The sequence below is a fragment of the Trachemys scripta genome, chromosome 8 (assembly GCF_013100865.1).
Source record: "Trachemys scripta elegans isolate TJP31775 chromosome 8, CAS_Tse_1.0, whole genome shotgun sequence".
Taxonomy (NCBI): domain Eukaryota; kingdom Metazoa; phylum Chordata; order Testudines; family Emydidae; genus Trachemys; species Trachemys scripta.
In genome coordinates, this window is record NC_048305.1 from 85,830,591 (window position 1) to 85,857,741 (window position 27,151).

At 41.3% G+C, this 27,151-nt stretch overlaps 1 protein-coding gene across 1 annotated transcript in view; it reads left to right on the plus strand.

The window, feature by feature from the left end:
• SLC44A5 (solute carrier family 44 member 5) overlaps positions 1 to 27,151 on the plus strand; it is a gene marked incomplete at its 3' end in the record, with an annotated part of 99,228 nt that overhangs the window by 27,312 nt on the left and 44,765 nt on the right. Inside the window, 3 exon segments of the mRNA XM_034778325.1 lie at positions 11,638 to 11,711; positions 19,810 to 19,894; positions 24,544 to 24,628. Coding sequence (XP_034634216.1) covers positions 11,638 to 11,711; positions 19,810 to 19,894; positions 24,544 to 24,628 — 244 coding nt within the window.

The window sequence follows — 27,151 nt, forward strand, 5'->3', positions numbered from 1 at the left end:
GTCCTTGTCTCTGCCTCAATTTTCCCATATGTAAGATAGGAACAATAGTGTTTGACTACTTTATAAGGTTTATAAAGCACTTTTGAGATGCTGTAGAAGAAAGGCAAATATTTTATCATTCAAGGTTCAGACCTTGGCATGGAGCCTTCTGTGCAGTAGAATTTTACCTTTGATGCCTTCCTCGAGCACAGGTGGCCTGACCCACTCCTATTCCTTCCTGGATTTAAATGAGCGTGAAATTTGGGGACCGAACCGAAAAAGGAAAAAAAGTAAATCCAGTTTGATCTGACCTGAAACCCCTCTCCCCCTTTTTTTCCCTAAGATTTTTCATTAAATTGAAAAACACAAAAAATAATTTTGAGTCAACAGCGATTTGACCTTTTTTGGTGTTTTTCGCCCTTATTTGTGAGAGGTTTTTTATATTGAGCACATTTCAAAATTCATGTTTTGAAACGAAAAACTCAAGCCAAAATGTTTTGAAATGGTCAAAATGAAAATTTTGACTTTTTCTAGAAAAAAAAAAAAACAAAAATTTTTTTTTTTTTTTTTAGTGGCCCACACAAGCCGCACCCTGGCAGGGCCCTTCCCCCAAGCAAGAGACAAGCCGTGAAGAGACCATCAGAATTTTAAATTAACAGCCTATTTTGGAGCAGCTGTTCTAAAACTGAAAACAAGCAACTAGATATCATTACTGATGTTTGTCAGTGTTTAAAAACAAAACCCTTAAATGCTTGGGCTGGGTAGATAAAGGAGGAAGAGACTGCATCAGGAAAGATGTGGGATGAGAGTAAATGTTTTTTACATGTGGCCACATAGAGGCATGTTCTTACTAGTCTTATTTTCTTTCTTCTTTTACTACTAATTTAATAAGGATTTGTAAACAGCAGTTGAAAGCTATAGAGTGCCGTGTTTAGGGCTCTGGGACAGCTTTGTCCTTTTGTTACACTTTTTAGTTGGCAGTGGGTATTGCCTATATATGTGGCTGTTGAGTAAAGGTAACCGATAAATCCCATATCAATCAATCAATAACATTTCACTTTCAGACTCAGTTTGCTTCCTTCTGCCTTCTCCCCTTTTTTCTGGTTGTTCTGTAGACTGATAGATTTTAAGACCATTATGATCATATAGTCTGACGTGCATAACACAAACCATAGAACCTTGCCCATTAATTTCTGCATAAAGCCTATAACTTCTGTTTGATCTATAGCATATCTTTTAAAAATATATCCAGTCTTGACTTAATGACTTTAAGTGATGAAGAATCCACCCCATCTCTAGGTAAGTTGTTCCCACAGCTAATTACCCTTCATATTAATTTTGTGTGTGTGCCCTATGTCTAGTCTGAATTTGTCTAGCTTCAGGTTCCACTCAACAGATCTCATTTAAACCTCTTTCTGCTAAATTGGAGAGTTACCTTCTATGAGAAATCCTGTCCCCATTTGGGTGCTTGTACACTATGTTCAATTCACCTCTTATCCTTTTCTTGGATAAACTAAATAGATTGTGTTCTGAAATCTCTCACGATAAGGCATGTTTCTCTGGTATTTGAATCATTCTTGTAGCTCTTTTCTGAACCCTTTCCAATATGTCAATGTTCTTTTTGAAGTGTGGGCACCAATAATGGGCTCATTAATGCCCTTTCTCTCTACAAAATTCTTGTCCTCGCCTCTGATCCACCTAGGGTGACCAGATGTCCTGATTTTATAGGGACAGTCCTGATATTTGGGCTTTTTCTTATATAGGCACCTATTATCCCCCACCCCCATCCTTATTTTTCACACTTGCTATCTGGGTCACCCTAGATCCACCTGTGGGGAGTTGGCTGAGACTGAAAATGTATCCCATTAAAACGCCACAGACTTTTTCCTTAACACACAAATCATAGTCCCCAGGAGTGATGTTCTGAATCAATTATATTTTGATATGCTTATGGCTCTGATTTGAATTTGGAGTGAAATCCTGGCCCCACTGAAGCCAATGGAAAAATTCCCATTAGCTTCAATGGAACTAGGATTTCACCTCAAGACACTGTCTTCCTGCATCCCACTTACCTGACTGCACTAATAAAATAGACAGGAATTTTTTCTTCTCTTTATCTGTGTAACCATCTAGAAAATAAACTTAGACCCATATGATGTGTGAATGGCCTTCATGATGATTAGATTTACAGGCTGGTTTGGTGGTGGTTTTTATTGTAGCTTCAGACAGAAAATATGTCTCTAGACTAAAATGCCTGTTTTAATATACATTGTCATTACACTACAACATAGTTATCAGAATTGGGTTTAACATTCAGACCTCTTTTGGTTGAACTAGACTGTGAAAAAATATTTAACCATCAGAATATGAAATTTATTATTACTTTCTGATAAGATCCAACAACTTACTGTTTTGTTAGAATTTATATCAGCTCAATCCCAGGCTCTACTGGGAAATGAATCTTAGTTTGGTGTGCACTTGCGCTGTACAAGGTTTATACAGCGTTCAGCCTCCCTATGTTAATCTTTTGGGATATGTTTAATATTTAATACTGGTAGTTGCTGAGAAAATGGAGTTTTTTGACATAATCCATTTCAGTCTGCTGATGAGTAGCACAGACGTGAACATAAAATGGGGAAATGATATGCATTGGACTTGTGATGATTACAATATTTTATTAGAATTGCCTCCAATTTTTTAAACTTCTCAGAAAATATAAAAGCAAATGTTAGCAATAGACGAGAAGATTGCGTGGTCTGTCAGTGTCACAGCCTCTCCCTCTGGAAACTTACATTTCAGTCCTGAAATTAGGTCACAAGTCAAATGAATTCCAAGGTCCCAGCCTATTTAGTTCTCATGAACATTTAGCCACATTACACAAAATGCTGTACTTCAGCACAGTGGGCTTCCTAATGGAATAAGTGGGGTCTTTCAGGTCAGAACAGGGGTGCATTTGCAGAGCTGTGGGAGGAAGCTTGTACAAAGCATAGCCACGCTATGCTTCGCTCTAGCCAACTGTTTTCAGTTCTCCTCTTCACTGAGCATTAAAATTTCACGCACACTAGAAGACTGAGGGAAAACAGCATGATTATGTACTTTGTCTGCAAGCATGGACTTTAAAATATTAAGGATCACATTTTACCCATAATTTTTAAAATAAGCTAACAATAGAGACACTAATTTTGTAGCAAAACATGAACAGATACAAATGCTTCAGGTCTTAACCCTTTGTATACACTTATTTATCTGTGTAGACACACATATGATCATACATATATACACATACAAAATTACATTGAAAATAATATTGAAAATCGTCTTCCAAACAGATGGGTCGAATCCTTCCCATTCAGTGGGTCTGATTTCCCTTTTTTATCTCTAATTTAAATATAGGAATATCTCTTGAGCATGTATTTCTGATGTGCTCAGAGTCAAAAAAAAAAAAAAAAAAAAAAACCTAATTGGAAACAAGCTAAAAGTTCTCTGTCTCCAGGATAACACTCCAGCTAGTATTAATCCAGGGAGTGTTTGACTGAAGTGGTACAGTTGATTTCAGTCCTCAGTCTTTCTTGCCACAATAACTTTGGGCAAGATCCTCAGCTGGTGTAAATCAGTATCTCTCCATTGACTTTGGTGGAGCTATATTGATTTACACCAGCTGAGGAGCTGGCACAGTGATTATTTCTGGATGTTTTAGACAGACCCAATAAACAGTGTGAATACCACAGAGAGCTGTTCAGCATTTTCATAAATAGTGTATTTCACATTCTGGGGGGGCAATCCAGACCAGTTGTGTCATTGCCTCTAACCTTGAGTGCCTCAAAATGCTTTGCTGTTTGTCGCTCCCAACCTGGGCTGCTTACAACCAGCCTACCTGCATGCAGGTCACACCCTGACGGTCTGTGTGTTGGTTCAGCATCTCTGACCCAAGCATCCGTTCTGCAGACCCACTCTGGCTTCTACCAGCCTTGGTTGCTATTTGCAGGGTGATCCCAACACACTTCCAGTCCCAAATTTCCCTAAAACTGTGTGCTCTGCAGTGTCCAGCCCTCTCGTGAACAGATCAGAGAAGTAATAAGGTTTGTTTGTTCCTCTAAAGACACACAAATACATGACAGCTTATTAACTTAAGTAGGGCTAAATAACCCCTCCCTTTAAATACCACACTGAGTTGGTTTATAGTAAAATAAAACATAGGTTAAGGCATGCCGAATAAAAGGAATAAAGTTAGAAAGGGTTACTAGCAAATAAAAGTGAAAACACTAAAAGTCTAAAACTTAATCTAGCAAGATACAGGCTTTGTTCAAGATGGTTTCACTCACCAGTCATTCTTGTTCCCAGTCATAGCTGACTTTCTCCTTTCCATAGAAGCACAAGGGCCTGGCTTCTTTTCTTCTTAGGTGAAAAATCTTTGCCTAAGCAGGTGTTTCATCTATGTTCAATTCCAGAGACTTCAACCCTACCTTGGTTGAAGGACCCATCTTTCTCAGCTGGCAAGACCTCTGGCCTGTTGTCTGTGCAGTGACTGTGCCAAAAATGGCTTCTGTCCTTGCTTATATCTTCCAAGTTCAAAGGACTGGTTTCAAGAGGCAGGATGACCTCATGCTGTTCTTCCCTTCTTGTGGGCTTCCCATCCTCCTGTATGATTTCTGTGTAAATGGGGCTTCCATTGTTTCTGATTCCACCATGCTTAATTTACAAAGGAGACAGGTAGAGAGCTGGGACATTCCCTCCTGTATGGGCAGACTATATAGCCTAATATCAATGAGTATCCATAATTCCTTATATAGATTTAATACATACAGTTCACAATTATATGAATCACAGTGCGTCATTAGCTTTCAGAAAAGACCTCACTCTGTATACTTTTATAATACAGCAATATTGTATACAATCATAGACTCATAGACTTTAAGGTCCGAAGAAACCATTATGATCATCTAGTCTGACCTCCTGCACAACGCAGGCCACAGAATCTCACCCGCCCATTCCTGTAACAAACCCTAACCTATGCCTGAGTTATTGAAGTCCTCAAATCGTGGTTTAAAGACCTCAAGGTGCAGAGAATCCTCCAGCAAGTGACCTGTGCCCCACGCTACAGAGGAAGGCGAAAAACCTCCAGGGCCTCTGCCAATCTGCCCTGGAGGAAAATTCCTTCCCGACCCCAAATATGGCGATCAGTTAAACCCTGAGCATGTGGGCAAGACTCACCAGCCAGCACCCAGGAAAGAATTCTCTGTAGTAACTCAGATCCCACCCCATCTAACATCCCATCACAGGCCTTTGGGCATATTTACCTGCTAATAATCAAAGATCAATTAATTGCCAAAATTAGACTATCCCATCATACCATCCCCTCCATAAACTTATCAAGCTTAGTCTTGAAGCCAGATATGTCTCTTGCCCCCACTACTCCCCTTGGAAGGCTGTTCCAGAACTTCACTCCTCTAATGGAACAGGAGTACTTGTGGCACCTTAGAGACTAACACATTTATTAGAGCATAAGCTTTCGTGGGCTACAACCCACTTCTTCGGATGCATATAGCATGTATATGCATCTGAAGAAGTGGGTTGTAGCCCACGAAAGCTTATGCTCTAATAAATNACAGGAGTACTTGTGGCACCTTAGAGACTAACACATTTATTAGAGCATAAGCTTTCGTGGGCTACAACCCACTTCTTCAGATGCATATACATGCTATATGCATCCGAAGAAGTGGGTTGTAGCCCACGAAAGCTTATGCTCTAATAAATTTGTTAGTCTTTAAGGTGCCACAAGTACTCCTGTTCTTTTTACAGATTCCTTTGTTTAGGGTAGACCTGTTTAACAACTCCCCCTTACATACCTGGTTTGTATGCAGTGTTATTGCAGCCCAGGAAATGACAAGTGGGTGAGGTAATATCTGAAAAGAGCTATGTAAACTCAAAAGTTTGTCTCTCTCACCAACAGAAGTTGGTCCAATTAAAGATATTACCTCACCCACCTTGTCTCTCTAATGGGGGCCAATGGGGGCAGCGGGAAGCGGTGCGGGCGAGGGATGTGCTGGCTGCGGCTTCCCGACGCCCCCATTGGCCTGGGATGGCGATCCGCAGCCAGTGAGGGCCACGATTGGCCGAACCTGCCACGTCAGCAGGTAAATAAACTGGCCCGGCCCGCCAGGGTGCTTACCCTGGCGAGCCGCGTGCCAAACGTTGCCAACCTCTGCAGTAGATTATGCTGATCTTCATGATAAGATCATCTCACTCCTTTCTTGGGTACTGTGGTCAGTACTGAAACAGTTGACAATTTAAATGTCAACATCGTTATCATCAGGCTTCAGAGTCAAAACCTGAAAGAGTCTGACGTAGAGGAGTGCTGGCAAGAAACAGGTTATTTCTTATTGCTAATGGAATTTTAATCAGTGCCTGTATCTTTGGCAGCACACTGCGATCTATATTGTTGTAGTATATTATACACACCACTGAGATGAATGGGCAGTTTTACTTTTCTTAGAGCTCCTGTTGCAGGCTCTCAGGAGACATCACTTCATGGCTTTCTTCTGGTTCACATTTTGCAGATTTCCTTCGCAGCCATAAAGGCTAGAGAATTAATTTTTTAAAATTAAAACTTTCTGGCGCACAGTATTCAGCCACCAGGAGGAAGTACAATTCAGTGAGACAACATGGGCCAGCTCATTTCAATCCCTCTCATTAAAGATTCTCTGAAGAAAACTTAAGAAAATTTAGTGTTTAGGCTGATAGGTTAACAAAGCACCGTTTGCATTAAAACCTTATTAGTACCTTTCTTGTGGACTTTCTAGTCTCCATAATAGGAGCGTATGCTGAAAAGGAAGTATCCCTGAACACACTGAATCTGCCAACTCAAATATTTATTCAGCTTTCCTGAATAGTGCCCTTCGGTCTAGCCACACTGTTTGATAAAAGTACCAGCCACTCTATTTAGATCCATACCAGCTGAGATGATCTCTCAGTTCCACTCTGTATGCATCCGAAGAAGTGGGCTGTAGTCCACGAAAGCTTATGCTCTAATAAATTTGTTAGTCTCTAAGGTGCCACAAGTACTCCTGTTCTTTTTGCAGATACAGACTAACACAGCTGCTACTCTGAAACCTCTCAGTTCAGGCTACAGTCAAGTAGGGGATCCTGAGTTCTGTTCATAAACCACAAAACAGACAAATTCTTTTTCCTACGGCATGGCTTCTTAGAGTGATTTTCAAAACATAGGCATCAGTCCTCCAGAGAATTCTGTGTGAGCAGACCCCTGCTTTCAGGTAGAGCTCCATTAACACTGAGCTCTGAGCAGCATTGATGCCTTAAATGGTCAGCTTCAAGTTTGTCCACAAAGGATGAGTGATGTTTCCCATGGTCTATATTCATACATGTAGATGGTGAGCTCTCTGGGGCAGAGGCTGTCTCTTTGTTATATGTTTGCACAGGGCCTAGCACAAAGGGATCCAGGTCTGTAAGTGCTGTTGTAATACTGGTACAACTCTAATATTAAGAATAATGGTTTCTTGCTACTGCAACATCTTGGACAGAATTGCACGCGTGAGACATTATGAACTGTAAAAACAACGAGGAGTCCCTGTGGCACCTAAATTTGTTAGTCTCTAAGGTGCCACAAGGACGACTCCATTGTTTTTGCTGATACAGACTAACGTGGCTACCACTCTGAAATCTCTCATTATGAACTGTAGAATTGGAGGATGAAGCCAGCAGAAGCAAGTAGTCCCCAAGCAGAATCATTAGCCACGAAATGCATGGTTTGTCAGTGAATAAGTGCTTCCAATCTCTAATACTCAGTATTCAGAGTCATTATTTATCTGAATTCCGTTAACACCTCCTATGTACTATGCAACTTCCATGAAGACACAGGAACAAAGTGTTTTCTTACTTTGTGCTGCCACATATAACACAGCGAGTAAGCCAATCCATTTCTGAAAGGTGGTAGAAAGCAAAGCACTACCCATAAACTAAACAAAATGACAACAGTAGGCAATAAAATCTGGCATGGGGGCCAGAAATATGCACTTCTCAAATGAGATTATTTTATTACTTCACCTGGCTAAAATGAATCTGTTGGGTTTATCAGTGATTTATTTCTATGGAGACAGCAATGTTCAAGTAGAGTAGTTAAGCTTACAACAAAATTTGGGCAAGATCTTGGGGTGCAACTGAACTGCAAAAAGGTAAAAACATTGTAAATTTCAAATACAGCCATACTTTCACAATGACTTTCATGTTGTCCGGTACATTTTAATTCATGACACAAATGAATCATTATAAATATTGTCTATATGTATTATCATACTCTGTTACAATATCCTGTTGCCCGTGCAGTCATTGTTGCTGGGAAAAGGTTTGGAATCCGTTTGAAAAAATGGTTATATTTTTCCTTTTGTAATTTTTGCGTCATGTATCCCATGAGGATGGTGGGTATGTACAGGTATATTCTAAAAACGTGGCAGTGATATTCATGTGAAAGAGTGCAAGGGCCATATGATAAATTACATTTATCATGCACTCTCTCCTCAACACTCTGCCCACTAATCCATCTCCCCTAGCATTTATTCTACAATTTCACCCCCTGAGCAGCTTCCTGCAGTTTCATTGTCTTGAATACAAATACAACAGCAAAATCAATTCGCCATCAAAATGTTTCTATTTTCCCCCTAAATGTGAGCATTTCTGCTCTAAAACAAAACCAGTTCAAAGCCCAGCAAAGGCAATGCTCAGTCCTGGTTACAGCAATAAATGTACTATCTCAATAGCTTGTGACCCTTCAGGGCTAGAAATGGGAGTCTAATCCTTTTGGGGAGGGGTGATTCCCAGCATTCCATTTGCTCCAGTTTTGAAAACTCCCAGTGACTTTAAGGGAGTAAAATGGTACGTGTGGAACAGTTATTTTAGGTCATTTGGTGAGGTATCTTATATATTTGGTTTAATTTTTCTCTCCTGCTGAGCCTTGGATTTCTAAGGTGAAATCCTGGCCCCACAAAGTCAGCAGGACTTTTGCCGTTGATTTCAGTGGAGCCAGGATTTTACCCCTGGTAACAAAGGCACCTGGCTGCACAGGCAGAGGGGTGCAAGAAATAGTCCAAGTAAATTTATTTTAAAATTCTCCAAACCATGCCCAAAATAGTTTCTGTGCAGTTATTATAATTATATTATAGCAGCACCCAGAGGCCAGGATCAGTTGTGCTAGGCACTATAAAATCTGTGTCATACCCAGAACAGAAAATGGTGTGAGATGGTAGAAACATTTGACACTTGAATAATTGCAAAACTGTAAGGGATGAACTGGCACAAACGGGTATGGGCTCTGATCATACATAATCATAAATACCACTTGTACAAGAGGGTTCTGACAACAAGAGACTTATAATTAAAGTATTGCAGTGTTCTAGTTCATCTCCCATTAGTATTTTTACCTGAGTTATCTTTTATTAAACACTGTGCCATTTAACAGCCACTCTGGCGGGTGAGAAACTGAGCCTGAGTAAAGTATCAGAATTTGTGTGAAACAGATGTTAGCCTTACATTTAAAAAGGTTTAGTGCTTCTGCTGGTGTTAAGAGAAGGAAGCAGGTGACCCTATTTCCATTCATTATTTATCCATTTTGTGATTCTAAATAAAATCTAAATCTTCAGATTAAAGCTCTCCTCATAACTGTAATGTGCTGTCATCTATTCTCTGGGCAGACACTTATTACAGGGCACTTGAGAAAAGCTTCATCTATGACAACTGGAGCAAATGATAGCTTAAAGCAGTGGTTCTCAACCAGGGGTCCAGGGCTCCCTGGGGGGCCATGAGCAGGTTTCAGGGGGGGTCTGCCAAAATAGACCAGAGAGCAGGGTCAGCATTAGACTCACTGGGGCCCAGGGTAGAAAGCTGAATCCTGAGCCCAAGCCCCTTCTCCCCAGGCTGAAGCAGAAGCCTGAGCAATTTTAGCTTTGTGGGGCCCCCTGTGGCATAAAGCCCTGGGCAATTGCTCTGCTTGCTACCCCCTAACGCTGGCTCTGGCTTTTAATCTACTGAAAAACAGTTGATGTGTACGTGGTGGGCTGTGTAATTTTTATAGCATGTTGGGGGGGGGGGGTTTGAAGGAAAAAGGTTGAGATCCCTCTGGCTTAAAGAACAAGTGGGGCTCCATTGTCAGTTCTTTCAGTTTGCCTCAACACATCCCCATAGTCACACAGACCAGGAACCTAGGGCTGAGATTGTTTCTCTGTGGAGAGGCACATAGGTCATTCATGCTTAGTTCCTTTTTCACACCTAGAAGTGTCTCTCCAAGTTTTCCAATTGTTTAAAAGTTGTGTAATCTTTTCCCCTCTTCCCAATCACTGGGATCTGGATCTACTCTTCACCCCCTTCCTTTCAAACCCATAACTAAGCGTCCGCTATCCTTCATATCTCTCAGATTGGCCTCTCTCTAGTGCGGATCGCTTTGGCCAGAAGAATCCGAGAGCTATAAGCCCTTATGTCTAATTCTCCATTCTTAATTTTTAAGGACAGTATTTCTGGGCTTTCTTCATTATACCCGTCTTGCTGATTGAAGCGGAATGATGGGACTTTTAATAAAACTCTGGCAAGATCTCTTCAGCCATTTTTGGGGGTTTCAGGGCAGAGGTGCTGGAACAGTTTGTATAGTGGGGGTGCTGAGAGCCATTGATTCAGACTGTAAGCCCTGTATGTAATGGAAACCACTTTAAGTCAGGGGGTGTACCCCCACAACCCCTAGTTCCAGCACCTATGTTTCACGGTGAATCCTCCCCCCGCACACACACACTTTATCCACTTTAAAAAAGAAACTTTAATTGATCCTTTCTAGATGGGGCTATGGCAAAAATAGATGTTTGAAACTCACCATGGCTAAACCTCTGATTGAGAAGTAATGCCTCTTCTTGTGCTTAAAAAAAATGGTTTTAATTTACCAGAGTTGGTTTGTAATTGTATCCTGAACATGTGCAATAGACAATTTTGTTAAATACATAGATACGTACAATAAATATACATTGAAGAGTACCGCTAATTAAGTCTGCACTTTTCAAAACAGACTGACTTTAAAGATCCTCAGCTTGGCCTTGACCAGCATTGGCTTCAGTGGAGCTATGCCAATTTACACCAGCTGCAGCTGGTAGCCGTTGGGACGTTAATTCACATGTCTGCTTGTTTCGACTCCTAGGCCAGGTTGGAGGTGGTTTAGTTTGGTAAGGCAATCCTTTACTTTCTTTTTAACTAGAAACACTCCTTAGCCCACCTCTAGAGTGATTGTTGTTTAGTAGTCATCGAAAGCAAGGACTTGTGAATGTAAGTTTATGAAGGAGAATTGGAAGCCAGATAAGTTCAGACTAGAAATAAGGCACAGATTTTTAATGATGAGGGTAAATAACCGTTGTTAGAACTTATGTTGGGTCGAGGTGGATTCTCAATCATTGACAATTTTTAAATCAAGGTTGGATGCTTTTCTAAAAGGTATGTTACACTTGAATAAGAAATTAATTAAGGAAAGTCCTGTGGCCGGTGTAATTCAGGAGGTTAGACTATATGATGTCTGTGGGCACTTCTGATCTTGTAATGTATGAATCAATCATTTACAAAGGAGGAGTTATTTTGGACACTTTTCTAATTCTTTAAAATGTTCCCTTCTGTCTTTAGGCACTGTACCGATGTTCTGTGCTGTGTAATCTTCATAGTCGTCATTCTGGGTTACATTGCATTAGGAATTCTGGGTAAGTAAACCCAGCCACGGTAGTGGCTTCTCTTGCAGGGGGAGTAAATAAGTGAGTCATTATTTTTAATTGAAGAGTCCATTTAATTTTAAACTTTCTAATCAATGAGCCATGTGTTTCCTAGAAGCAAATCATGAATGATTTGCTCACATTAAATGTCTGTTATAGTCAGGGAGAGGTTGAAAATGGTGTGTTTATTGATGGAAGAAAAACAAAGTAAAATATATGTAGGTAAAAATGCCATGGTTCAATCATTTTGCTATCATAAACTATAATTGAGACAGGAGAATCCTGGCACTTGTCACTCATCAAAAAACAAAAGCTAGAGAAAAACATTCATTTTTAAGAGGCTTTGCATTCTTTAAAATATTAGCAAGAGACTCTATGGGAGCAATGAATGGAGCAGAAAAAAATTCATTTAATTGTGGGGGACAGAGCTGTTTGCTTATCAGGATATTCTGTGGTAACCGTTTAGTTTGCTTGTCTGAGAGAACTTCACTGAGACTGTCTAAATGAGTGAGGGCAAATGCCAGCTACCATAAAAGTACAGTTACTATGTGTTTGCATATTTGACTGAACTTAATTTCCTAATAAAAGACCATATGGCCCTGGCTTAGACACATGAAATGTCATCACTCTTTTTAATTCTGTGTTAGCAGTTTGGCTTTGTACAGTAGAGAAAATACTATGTGTAGTGTCAGAAGATGACAATAAGCAAGATTGATTTTACACAACCAGTAGAAATCAGTAAGTATATGGGAATGTACATCATCCTCTCATTAGACTATACTATTGGCACAGCATCCCAAAAGTCATAATTCGTTCTGTCTCTCTTCAGCTCCCTGTCTCTCTCACTTTACCTTGTAGTATTTAAACACTGAACAGGTAGTTAAGATTTTGCTGCTTCTCTCTCCAGGTGCTCCTGTGTGCGTGTATTGTTCATTCCCTTGTTCACACATACTAGTTGTCCCTTCATGGAACATCCTGCTTTCAGAAAGGGGGAAAGGGAAGGAAATAGTGAATACACTCAGGGCCGGCTCCAGGCACCAGATGAGCAAGCTCGTGCTTGGGGCGGCAGATTGTACAAGGCGGCATTCGGCCCAATCCTAGGGCGGCACAGCCGCTTTTTGTTTTGTTTTGTTCCACACTTTTTTTTTTTTTTTTTTTTTNCCAACCCTGGATCAAGATCCAAATTTTGTGGCTGGCCACTGTCTTTTTTTCTGTGACGGGTGGATCCAAATTTTTGCATCTGAACACCCCTATTACATAAGCTTTAAAACCAGGTATGACAAATCATCAAATCATACCTCGAACCTACTTATCTGAAACCCCAGATATGTAAGGAGATCAGGGAATGTCTAGGATGATGCAATTAGGTTTATTTCTTTAATTCTTATTGGCTTGTGGACTCCTCTGCTAACCCCCAGATGCTTTTGTTTTGCTTGTAACTTTTAAGCTGAACCTCAAGAGCGCTATCTTGATGCTTAAGTTTTGTAATTTTTTTTTAAGATCTAGCAAAAAGCCTAAGTTCCAGATATATTTTCTTTCTTTTTGTTTTTAATAAAATTTTATCTTTTTTAAGAACAGGATCAGGTTTTTTGTGTCCTAAGAAGTTTGTGCACATGTTGTTTAACTAGCTGATGGCAACAGCTGAGTTCCTTTGTTTCTGTCTCAGCTCTTCCCGGGAGGGTGTGTGTGAAAGGGCTTGAAGGTACCCCACAGGAAGGAATTCCCAAGTATGCCTTTCTGGATTCCAAAAAGGGGTTTTATTGCATTTTGGTGGTGGCAGCATCTACCTATCCAGGGTCAGAGAGAAGCTGTAACCTTGGGACTTTAACACAAGCCTGGAGTGGCCAGTATTAATTTTTAGAATCCTTGCGGGCCCCCACCTTCGGCACTCGAAGTGCCAGAGCTGGGAAACAGCCTTGACAGATGAAAAAAGAATGTTAATTTAACAGTCAATGAAACTTTTATTCCTTAGAGAACTAATTCAGTCCTTCCTATTTATTTGGGAGATTTTGGGCTTAACAGGGAGAGACTTTATTAAAAAAAAAAAAAAATCTACCAGACAGCCTAAAATCTATGGTAGTTTTCATTCAGCAAAATGCATGTGAAGGGCAGCTAATGAATTATCATAGAAAAAGCTCAAGGCTTCAAAGAATGGAGTAATTCAAAAGGAACAAAACTGAGTATGATTTAGATTTACTCCTGAACTGTGGTTCATATACTAATGGGATCACAGCCTCCTGAAGAGTTTCTGGTACAAAGAGAAATCACTCCCTCCCCCCTTCCAATCAATAGTTTCACCATATGTAGTTCAGATCCTCTTAGAGCAACATTATTATTTGCAATAGCAAATTTCTCCAGATGTGTCTCTTACATAAAAGGAACAATGGTGTTTTTATCCTTTATTGCGCTTAGCCAAGCCAAGAGTTATGATCATGTATTGAAGTAAACCATCTACACAACTTGTAAAATCTTACCCTCAAGAGTCCACTTCATGTTTATAAATTCTTCTTACATTTTAACATAATTTTGTCTTCTAGTCAAGGATTGATGGATTTAGAGTCTAAATGGGAACTTGAGATCATCATGCTTGTTCTTCATCTAAGATGCGCCTTGCTTTCATTTGGTTTCCCTCTTCCCTCCCCCAATTTCTATAGCTCCAGCTATGAAAGACTTATTCTTCTAGAACAGAATTCTTCTGATTTGTGTTCACGGGCACAACTGGGGACTAACCACTGGGCTGGTAGGCCACCTGTGAAGTAGTGAACAATATGTTGCTTATGTAGTAGTCCTGCTTCTAGTAATGTTTATGCAACAGCGGTGTCATCAGCATGGGTTTACAAATTCAGTATCATATGTCCTATTATCTGCTTCACTGCATTTGTAAATTGTTTGTGTTAAAAAGCCATAAGCACAGTTGGGTAGGCCTGTTCTTCCACATATTAAACGTTAAAAGCATACCTTTAAGGGAAACAAAATAATGATATGAAAGCCTGTATTCCCAAGAAGCACACTGTTGAGGGAATGACTCAGATAAGCTAAACAGATTTGCAGTTATTTTTTAAGTGTCAGTGGAAGCTGTTCTAATCACACTTTCTCCTTGACAAGGAGTTTTCCAGTATTTGCATCCACTGGCTCAACCATACAGCAAAAAAATAAAAATAAAAATGTATTTGATAAACATTTAAAATGATAGACATTAGCCATTTCTGATATCATTCTTGTGTACATCAGTGACAGGATAATGACATAACTTCAGCCATCCCGAATGTGGATCCCTGTCTGTCAACTGCTTTGCCTGTGTCATATGCTGCCCCACTGCTACACTGATTGCTGACTCAGCTGGGTTAGTTGATGTATTTGTTTCAGCCCAGCTGTGTATGCCAGCATTACAACTGTGATTTTACAAGCATCAGACCACACACAACCTTTTGCTGGCATGAAAGCTCTATATATTTGGATTCAGTTTCATTTAGTACTTGGTATTGGGTCACCAATAGGGCAGTGAAACAAAGACTCAAACACTACTCTTTGAGGCTAATCATGATAATAACCTTCCACTGTCAATGGAGGCTGCTGATTTAGGTACAATTCTACACTGAATAGGATATTTATCATATGGGATTCTTTTCCCAACATTGTTCTAACTCAAAGACAGTAATAGTTGTTTTTACTCTCCTGTTTTCTGCTGCAATATTAATCAAATGCTAAATCTCCATCCTCTATAACGGACCAATTCTTCTCGGTTTCTCTCTGAAAATTAGTTGAGATGTACTTTCCCCAGCAGATGTGATTTCAAACTAAAGGAAACCAATTTTACAGCAAACCCAGATAAAGCTGTTTTCTAAAGCTGTTTTCTAGATAAGGGGCCCAGTTTTGATTCCAGTAAAGTTGACGAGAGCAAGTGTTGACATAGAAAAGCTTGTTTACCATATTTTTTAAACCAGGTTCATCCAACACTGGTCTAGTGCCCCAATATGACTGAGGCCTCAGGCTTGTAGGAAAGCTACAACCAAGAATCAGTAGGTATGGGCAATTGGATGAAGGCAACTGGACAAGAGTCCCCAAAGACTGGAGATACTGTTCAGAATACTTCACAAAAACAAAAGTATGAGCAAAATGTTCCAGCACTTGTACCTCACTAATTCCCACTAATGCCCAGGAAGCCCATTGCAAAGGATCACGTTTGGAGAATTAGTGAGTTAATGGCCTAATCCAAACCCAGTGAAACCAGTGAGAGTCATTCCAATGACTTCAGTGGGCACTGGATGATGAGTAATGAGAAATGATAAAACGGTAAGGATACATAACAAAATGTATTTTGTTTATCTGTATATAATTGTATTGCCAATGATGTTTCAGTGCATACATGCATCCAATTTTTGTCATCTGCAAGCTTAATTAGAAGACATAAAATGCTCACTGATGAAATTTGGAGATGACACAAAAAATGGGGGAGTCACAGATAATGAAGAGGACAGGTCACTGATACAGAGCCTTCTGGATTGCTTGGTTAGCTGGATGCAAGCAAGCAATAAGCTGTTTTGATACAGCTAAATGTAAATGTATACAACTAGAAACAAAAAAATGTAGGCCATGCTTACAGGATGGGGGATTCTATCGTAGGAAACAGTGACTTTGAAAAAGATTTGGGGGTTACATTGGATAATCAGCTGAACATGAGCTCTCAGTGTGGCACTGTGGCCAAAAGGTGCAATCCTTGGATGCATAAACAGGGGAATCTCACATTGAAATAGAGAGGTTATTTTACCTCTATATTTGGCAGTTCTGTGATGACTTACTGTGTCCAGTTCTGCTGTCCACAATTCAAAAGGATGTTGATAAAGTGGAGATGGTTAAGAGAAGAGCCACGAGGATTAAAGGAATGGACTCACAGAGCTCAAATGTGGATGACTTGATCACAGTTTATAAACACCTACCTGGAGAAGAAATATTTTATAATGATCTCTTCATTGTAGCATACAAAGGTGCAACATGATCCAGTGGCTGGAAGTTGAAGCTAGAAAAATGGACACTGGAAATAAGATGCACATTTTTAACAGTAAGGGTAATTAACTATTGGAACAACTTACCAGGGGTTATGGTGGATTCTCCATTACTGGAAATTTTTAAGTCAAGACTGGATATTTGTCTAAAAGCTCTGCTCTAGGAACTATTTGGGGTAAGTTCTCTGGCCTGTGTTATACAGGAGGTCAGGGTAGATGATCACAATGGTGATCTGGCCTTGGAATCTATGAATCAGTTCTTTGTAAAAATAAGAGCCTTAAGACAAGAAGAACAAAGAATGATCTGTTGCAGGATGGTTGAAAAGGGAGCTGCTATCATAGAGACCATTTATGATGGAGTCAAACATTTTGCTTTTGGACAGACAGTGGTGGGGGAAAATGGGTTGCCTCATGGGCCACTAGGCACAGGAGATTCTGGATATGTCTACACAGCAAAGAAAAACCTGTGGTCTGGCCTATGCCAGTCGACTCGGGCTTGTGAGGCTCGGGCTGCGGGGCTGTTTCATTGCTGTGTAGACTTCTGGACTCTCATCCAGTCCCTGCTATCACAGGCAGTCTCCTTACAGCACTCTGGTCTTTGCTGAGCAGTGGGGAGAGGGTTGCTTTCTGTGTGAAAATGGTGTTCTGGGATGATTAGCAAAGTTATACTGCAATTTTTGTCTTTTTTTTCCCCTAATTGTGATTGATGGGGGGGTGAGGGGCAGGAAATAATTGTAGATAAAATATCCTACCTAGGAAGGGGATATTGTTGGCAGTAGCAGATAATTATCTATACCCTGCAGAAGACGTTTTGCTACTGAAATCTCAGCACTATTTTGAATCTGATTTGACAGGTTTTATTCATTCTGCCTTCTGCTATGCTAGTGTGAGGGGAAATACAGTCAAGAAGGGAACAAATGGTTTCTTTTAGTAATTTTCAAATACTTTTAAAAACTAATTTTTGGCAGTGGAAAGGTTGATAAGAAAATCCATCTAAGAGCATACAAATAAGGGATTAAACCCATTTGGTGTCAGCAGCGAAACTGATCCATTTGGCCTTGTCTTTTAACCGCATGAGATGCAGGAAAATATTAAAGAACACTCCCTATTGCCATACAGTCACAAAGGAGGAAAGTATACAATAGAACACAGAAATAGCCCACTCACTCAACATTTAGATTATTTCATAAGCCAAATTACATATATCTAAAGACTGTATGGATTCGTATAAGGAAGATCATGTCTAACAGGTTACATTACTGAGTGAAGTCATGGGACTTCTCACAGGTGAAGAATTTTCATACACTGCAGAATCTGGGCCTTAATAGATAAGGGAGAAAATAGACAGAATTTATTTGAATGTCTAGAAGATATTTGAGACCAACTAGCAGATTATTTTACAAACTGGAAAGCATGGTGTAATTGAGATATATATTAAAATGAATTAAAAACTAGCATAAGATCCAGAAACCAAGAATGCCAGAAAAATAAAACCATTTAGGGTGAAAGATAACATGGCAAATTCTGAGTTGGTATGCAGTGGTGCAGCTATATTAAAGTCAATGGAGGGTATGTTGCAGATCTAGCCCATAGTCTGCAAGGATAAGTATTACATCTACTGTTCTGTGATTTGCAGAGGTTCTCGCTCCATTCCACCCATCACCGTAGTATCTAAGTGCCCCTGCTACTGCAATGACCTTAAGGAAGATTTAATTTCTAGTATCAGGGGGTAGCCGTGTTAGTCTGAATCTGTAAAAAGCAACAGAGGGTCCTGTGGTACCTTTCTGTTAGTCTTAAAGGTGCCACAGGACCCTCTGTTAATTTCTAGTGTGACTAAATTTAGCACACAAAATCAACAGAAAAGTGGGGCAATTATAGAAGAACAAGTTCAAAGTAATTTGTATAGATCAGGGCCTAAAGTGGCTTCTGACATTCAGTGTACACTCTGAGAGGAGGACACTAGGGGCTAAAAATAATCATAATGGCTATAGCCTCCTCTACACACTACAGAGCAAAGAAAAGGCTGGAGAATGATCACAGTTAATAAAACTAAATCCAACCACATTTTGCAGCAGTTGTATTAGTAAGCCAGATCTAGGGATGTACGGGTACATACTGTGTGGGCTAATATGCTGGCACCATCCTGCACTTGTAAGGTGATATTTAGAATGTGAGGTGAAGTTCTGATTATTTTGTTATAGGGAGGATATAGATAGAAATTGTGATCGTCAAGGGCAGTCAAAATTATTCAGAGCTTCCTGGGGAGTTGTGAAGATTTGTCAGGTCTGACCTCTGTAGCTTAGAAAAAAATGATACTAATGATGATTTTCCTAGTGGTGTACTAGATCCTGAATGGGAACGGAAATAAGCAGTTTGAGAAAATGAGACTTTTCAGGAGCAAGAAATCCTCGCCTGAAGTTGAGGAAGGAATAGAAGCAGCATCCTCCAGTTCAGGCTGAGGTTCTGTACTCGTACAGTTGTGTCTCTACTTCTATGTACTGAACAAATCAGCATCGCCAGCTACAGCGCTGAGAGCTGAGCGCGTGGTTTTATATCCTGAAATGGGGGGGGTTGCATCCCTTGTTAAAGTGACTCTATGGCCGCTAGATTGTCATCACCAAATCTTGCTTCTCGCACACCCGTGTAACCCCATTCGTTTCAGTGGGGTCGTGGGTATAAGCAAAGGCTCAGTTTGGTCTGTGAGGTTTAGCTCCATAGCACAGTGTGGCTTTAAGCCAACAAAGCTTTTGCAATGCCTCCTCTTTCTCCTTTTAATAACCATTATTTTCTAAGTGCATTACCTCATATTTTGGCCACATCCCAGACGTGTGTGTCCTGAAGGGAAAAAAGAGAAATGTTTTACTGTCTGACTGATTCATCCATATTTTATTTTATTTTATTTTTTCCTTAAGAAATCTACTGTTTAAGGAAAATCAATTCTCTTCAGTAGCTATTGGGAGAGGTTAAAATAGTACATGACAGATGGTGCATTTTAATTGCTAGAGAACTTGAACTATTAGCAAGCTACTGCTGGACACTTGGAATGTGGTGTTAAAAGATCTGTCTGTCTCTTTATATATTTGTAGCTTGGGTGCATGGTGACCCCAGGAAGGTGGTCTATCCAACTGACAGCTATGGACAGTTCTGCGGCCAGAAGGACACCATAAATGAGTGAGTACTCAGAGGATTCATCTGGCTTTATTTCTCATGAGGCATGCATGAGAAATGAGGTATCAGCCCTCGGCCTCCTGGGAATTAAATTGGAAGGCTGCAGAAGAAGCAACCTCCACCCCATCATACTGTATTTATTCCAATTAAGGTTTCTGAAAAGCTCAGTTGATCAGTGGAAATTTAGACCTGAGTTATTTCTGTAATGCAGCTGTTTGCACAGTATGGAGACTGAATAGTAAAATACTATTATAAAGTATGGCTTGTGCCATTAAGTGCAAAGAGATCCATCCTAAACAAATTAGAGGATTGGGCCAAAGGAAACCTGATGAGGTTCAACAAGGACAAGTGCAGAGTCCTGCACTTAGGACGGAAGAATCCCATGCACTGCTACAGACTAGGGACTGAATGGCTAGGCAGCAGTGCGGCAGAAAAGGACCTAGGGGTTACAGTGGACGAGAAACTGGATATGAGTCGACAGTGTGCCCTTGTTGCCAAGAAGGCTAATGGCATTTTGGGCTGTATAAGTAGGGGCATTGCCAGCAGATCGAGGGACGTGATCATTCCCCTCTATTCAACATTGGTGAGGCCTCCTCTGGAGTAGTGTGTCCAGTTTTGGGCCCCACATTACAAGAAGGATGTGGAAAAATTGGAAAGAGTCCAGCGGAGGGCAACAAAAATGATTAGGGGGCTGGAACACATGGTTTATGAGGAGAGGCTGAAGGAACTGGAATTGTTTAGTCTGCAGAAGAGAAGAATGAGGGGGGATTTGATAGCTACCTCCAACCAAAGAGGATGGATCTAGACTGTTCTCAGTGGTACCAGATGACAGAACAAGGAGTAATGGTCTCAAGTTGCAGTGCGGGAGGTTTAGGTTAGATATTACGAAAAACTTTTCACTAGGAGGGTGGTGAAGCACTGGAATGGGTTACCTAGGGAGGTGGTGGAATCTCCATCCTTAGAGGTTTTTAAGGTCAGGGTTGACAAAGCCCTGACTGGGATGATTTAGTTGGGAATTGGTCCTGCTTTGAGCAGGGGGTTGGACTAGATGACCGCCTGAGGTCTCTTCCAACCCTGATATTCTATGATTCTATCTATGATATTTTAAAGTGTTTTTATAAGAGATGACTCTGATTAGCTGCCACTGGTTTTGACTGCTCAGGTTAGGATATTTAACTAATATGCCCTCTGAGAAATCATTATGTTCATCTCTGGGGAGGAATAACCAAAAGTATGGCAGACTGCTTCTCACTTTGTACAAGCCAATATTTCCTGCTCAGCAGGTACTAAGTGCCAAACAGCAGCTGACAGTAACAAGAGAGCTCTCACTGTCTGCTGCTAGCTACCTGCTGCCTTTATGCTACTAGAGAGAGCGATGTGTGGTCTGAACTCAGGTCTGGGGGACAGACAGCTCTGACACTGACTCCCTCTTTGGCCTTGGTCTTGTGTCTTAACCCAACTTTATTTTCCAGTCTCTTAAATGTGGGTGGCAATTCCTAGCTCATCTGGGGAGCTGCAAGGATTAGTTAATCCGTTAGTATCTGTGAAGTACTTGCAGACGAAAAGAGCTATATGGGTCAAAACATTATTTCTATGAAAACTGAAGCTGGAGCCATGAAACCACATTACAGGAAAGTTTTTCCTTTTTTTTTTTTTTTAATTTGCATTGCACACCCCTCACTTCATTATCACTGATATTAAATCCAGTTCCATGCAAGCAGCAACCAAAAGCACACAGTTGATGCAACTCTTCTGCTGCCTCTTATTCCTCTTCCCATTCAGCTTGCAGGGATGGAACAGGGGAAGCAAGTGTCCAGGCCCCTTGCATGGAGATAGGGAGTAGTGTGGAGGAACACCCAAGATGGTGTCCCCTCCCAGGCAGGGAAGGGAGCGGAGAAGTGTGGAAACAGTCTGTGCCACTTGCTCTTGCAGATTCCTGCATGGAGCTGGAGAGAGCTGCAGAGAAGTGGCCGGAAAAGTTCCACCTTCCCCCGTATAGGGAGGCAGAACTGTCAGGAGGAATTGCCCCAGGTCAGAGTCCTACGGGGATCAGGAGAGGCAACTGGACCAGGCGCCAACCCTTCCGTGGGCCTGTGCAAAGCAGTAGGAAAGCAGGATTTGGACTCTCACACTCTCACACACACAGCTTGGAGAAGCAGAAACAGGTAGTGACATTGGTGGCTGGGGGCTTCCCACCCCTTGGGGGAAGCAGAAGGATTCTTTTGCATTCACCCCCATTTTCTGTTGTCCATTGTGCATGTTCTGTCTATCTCTGTTGCTTGCTCACTTATTTTCTCTCTCTCTGTTACTTGGCTCTTCCTCTTTACTTCTCCCTTGTATGTCATCCTTGCCCTGGTTCATACAAACACAAATTCTCTTTCCCTCTCTCCTCCCTTGCTGGGGATGTTGGGGGGTGGGATATTGCTGCTGAGGCTGGGAATTGGCACTCAGTTTCCATGTTGAGGGAATTGCTATAAATGGATAAGCCAGAAGTGACATAGGAACATTTGGCCAGTGGCCACAAGAGAGCTTATGGCAGCCCTAGCATCAGAAGCAGCCCAGGGAGCCCCTCTAAACAACCACAGACCAGCTCTTCTTGACTCCTAAAACTCTGAGGTGGAGAGGATTTGGCTAGGTGCTTCACAAGCCCCAAAGACCAGTCCTGGACAGCTGTAGTGTCAAGTATGAGTAAGTAAGAGGAATCCCTGATAAACTTTCATCCCTAATGAAAAGCTGTCAAAGGGGTCCTGCAATGCCTTCATTGTTCCCACTGATAGTTCCCACATAGCCCCATGGGGGATGGGGTTTGCTGACCTGGGACTGTGGGTTTGTGGGCCTCCAAAACGGGCTTTGACACCTACGTGCCGGTTTCATGTGGAGAGTGGTGGCATCTCTTTATTGTGACTCTTGCGCCTATATTAATAGCTTCAAACATACCCGTAATATTTGTGGGGAAAGTCATATTTCAGAAACCGTGAAATGTAAAACCAGGCCTGGCTCTTTAGATATCTGAAAAAACAATTGCGCTGCAATGAGTTTTGTACAGTCAAATTAATTCCACCTTGTGTTGCCTTCAGAATCCCTCTAGGGGAATTCTGCACCTTTGCATCTCATTGTATCCACCCATTGATCTCCTCCATATAATCTCTAAATTTGTTTTGCCTTATATAGAACAAAATGCAAGCACAGAATACAATTTACTTTAAAGGACGCAAACCTAACTCTATGTGGCCACTTTTCTCTGCCATATACAATTAATCTTTATTGTCTCCTGTTAATGCCAGCAGTCATCAAACACCTCAACGTGAGAGTAAAACAATGTGTTAATGACATGGGCTGTGCTGAGTCACTCACAAAGAGTACATACTCCCAGGGAACTCTTACAGAGCAGTGATATTTCAGCCCAAAATGTTACTCAGTTGATTTGAAGAAATAACAGCTAAGGATTGGGAGTTATATTTGCAAGGAGTGTATGACTATTTCCTTAACTAGTACGTGACTGAATGTGTGAGAGTGAAAACACCCTGACCTTTTAAAATGTCAGGCCAGATGAGCTACTCCCAGTTGCACAGAGAGTTATGGTTTGCAACACTTACATGTTATGGGCCAGAGTGAGCCTTGAAGGCATAGCCGTGCAGTGGGGTGGGAGGCAGCTGTGTTGCAATGGGGGTTCTGGAGGAATCGCACGCTGCAGGGGATTTGCCATTATGTTTTGCAAGGCTGCAGCATGCAGTCCTCTCGCACCCAGCTAACTTCGCTGCCTAGTGTGGAGGGGGCAGGACTGTGGCCTTGTCCATACCTGCTCACTTTGAGGAGGTCTCCGCTAGAGCTGACCGCAGGGCGACAATTCCATTTCACAGCAACTTTTGAGATTTCAAAATTTGTTTCCATTCCACATAGGAATGAAGATGTTCCAACCAGCTCTAGTCTCCACTGCTGCTGATGCAAGTTTACTGCAGTAGCTGCATGCCCTGGCCACATTGTGCCTGGCCCTGGCGTAAGGGTGAAGGGTCAGAAGGCTATTTCCCCTTCCCTTCCCCCTCATGCACACAGTCTCGCCCTTACTTCTGACCAGTACTTGGGTTTGTGAAAGTCCCTTTCAGGTACTGTGTTCCTGTTTTCCCAGGCAGCTGCTTCAGGTTTTGAGCAACAAAAAACTCTTGTTTGATTTTTTGGTGCCACCTTCTGATTAACACAAAAACATCAGCTGGTACAGCTTGCTGTGTGCTAGTAGTAATTTCATATGCTGTATGTACAAAATAGGTTCAGCATATGCAGGTGAACTACAGAGCATTAAGAGGTGGTTTGCCATGTAAAGCGCAAGCCTTCCAGTTCTCGAGCCAGGTTCTGGGCCATCTCGAAGAACAAGTGGCTGTCAGCTAAGGCTCCTGTGCAGGAAAACACTCCTCAGAATGACTACTCATCAAACAAAGCAGTTTGACTTAACATACGTTTAAGCTTGGGCACTTCAGTTTCTGCTTGAATTTCATTTCTCACCTGGGATTTGCAGTAGTCTTTTAGGATAACAGTATTTAAAATTGATAGTGTACATTGTAAATCCATATATGGTATGTGAGTACTATGGTCATAAATATGGTATATAAACATCTATACATATTAAAATAGTTATTTTTATTCCTATTTCTCTATAGGAACAAGACCAGTTTGTTTTACTTTAACATTCTGAAATGTGCCAGCCCAATAGTGCTAATAAACCTACAGTGCCCTACAACACAGGTAAGTGAAATACAGGGAGAAAACATTCTCATTGCCTCTTGCTTATTGCTGCTTAAAACTTGATAGAAGTTATTTGATCGACTAGTTGCATTTTGTGGAATGTAGTTTGATCATATTGTAGAGTGCAGTGTGTGTATAGCATGTATCTGTATACAGTGTAGCAGATTCAGTGTCTATTGTTAACAGGGCAGGAGAAAATAAGTAGAAATGCATAGAACTGTTTGTTTTGGATTTAGAGTTGAAAAAATTCCCAATGTGAGTGTGACTGGGTTTGGCTAATTTTCCGTCATGAATATAGCACGAGTGACTGTGCAGCAATGTAGTTCGTGCACATTATTATAGCCATTTTTCAGAAAATCATTTTGACCAGCACACAGATTTTTCCAAACCAGCCATGTTTAAAAAAATGCATATTTTCTTGTTTACAACGGACAATAGTGTTCGTTTGTCCAGACATGTTACATGCCTTCTGAGGAATTGGTAGTGGTCAACGCGATTGTTTAATGTTAAATAACCCTTAGGTTTGGCTAATCACTTGTTGAATGCTCACTAATCAGTATCCCAGTAGAAGAGAGGCATACATAGCTTGTGTAGACAGAGACTGAGGGCTTGTCAACACTTACTGCAGTGGCACAGCTGCAATGCTGTGCTTCGTGAAGATGTTACCTATGCAGATGGGAGAGCGTCTGTAGGTACTCCACCTCCCCAAGAGGCAGTAGCTATGCCGATGGCAAAAACCCTCCTGTTGACATAGCACTGTCTACACTGGGGATTAGGTCGGTATAACTACATTTCTCAGGGGTGTTGAAAATCCCTGAGCAATGTAGTTACACCAGCATAAATTCCTAGTGGAAACCAAGTAATATAGTCTGGTCCTGTCACTTTGGTAGAATATTAAATGAATCTCTGTGTTGATTTGTGCTGCTGTGGTCTTGACTTTGTTACCTAACACACTGTGCCACAGTCTCTTATGTTACAGGGAACACTGCATAATGTTAAAAAATATATAGGTCAATGCTATTGCTGTTGTGCAATGCACTCTTGGATTGGGGCTTGTGCTGTAATAAAGTAATCACTACTGTGAGGCAAGCAAGGTGGCATATTCGTCACAAACAGGTTGTGTTTTAATTTGTCTATTTTCAGGTTCACAACAGATCTGTGAAACTGGAGAGGGTTTTTGACATTTTCTAGTCTTTGGATGATAATTCAGATTAAAGGTTTTAACTCTCTGGCTGTTGTGAAAATGCTGAAGAACCACTTGGGCTTAATACATCACACTGTGACTTTTCGAGGAGGTTGTGGTGGTCCCCAAGCCAGATCATTTACCTGTGTGAGCGCAGGCCTGAGAATCAGGGAAGGCCTGAGTTCTGTTCCTACTTCTGCTGCCACTGACAGGCCTTGCTAATACTATGGATTTTAGAGGCCTGTACAGACAATGTTTAAATGCTGCTTTGCCACACTAATGCGTGGCAAATATCAGTGCCAGTTTTACAGATGGGGAAACTGAAGTTATAATAAGTGATGTGCAGACAGCGATTCATTGTCCGAACAAGGATAGAATTCAAATTTCCTCATTCCCTGATCCAAGGCTAGTCCACTAGACTCTTGCACCCACCAGGTTCTGGCCTATTGTATAAGATCCCTTTCTGGTATGGACATTCCCGTTCATAATGTGAAAAAATCACTTAGGGCACTTGTACGCTATGCCCTTAAGGGGAAATTCACTTCCTTCTATGGTAAGTCTCTGAGGAGGAGGGGGTCCAGACTGGGTAGCTTTGCAGGGGGTGCAGCCTCTCTATGCCACAGAGGCAGGCTCACAGGAACATTGAGGAGGGTAGAACATGATCATGGACCCAGTGATCAGGAAGTCCGGCTTAGAGTGTGTGCTGGAGCAGCAGTCACTACTCCATACATGCATCTGAATAGCAGCCTACCTATGGGCGGATCCAGTCATTCCCAGCGCTTAGTTTCTCACACACATCTTGCGTACTTTGGCTTTAGTTGGGGAGATGTGAATTTCGCCCTTGGCATGTGCACCTGACTTGCTTTTACACCAGCGGGAACTCTGTCATGGGTAAAGGGCAACTTACAGTCTTAATTTGGTACACCCCTTAGAGGCATGTAAAGCCAGCATCATTGAAAGCGGATTTGACTGAAACTACTGTATAAGAGGGTGAAGCAATTTTTAGCTTCATCAGATTTTATTGATCAAAGAGGTCTTGTGTCTTGTGCCTTGCCACATGTCTTGTGCTGCTGCACCAGCATGTTCATATACACAGCTGTCAGTGCTTAGGGGGTTAGATCAAGGCCTTTCTGGGGATTTTTTTCATGTGTATGTTCAATAAAAAGTTTAAAAAAAACAAACTTAAAACTGTACATGTGTATCAAAATGTATGGAGACCACCAAGACATATGGAGGCAGAGCGATTGGGAGATACAGAACTTGGGGAGAGATTTGAAAAGGTCTATCAAAAGCACTAAAAAGTGTTTATCTAGAGATTCTAACACTAGACACTGTCCCTT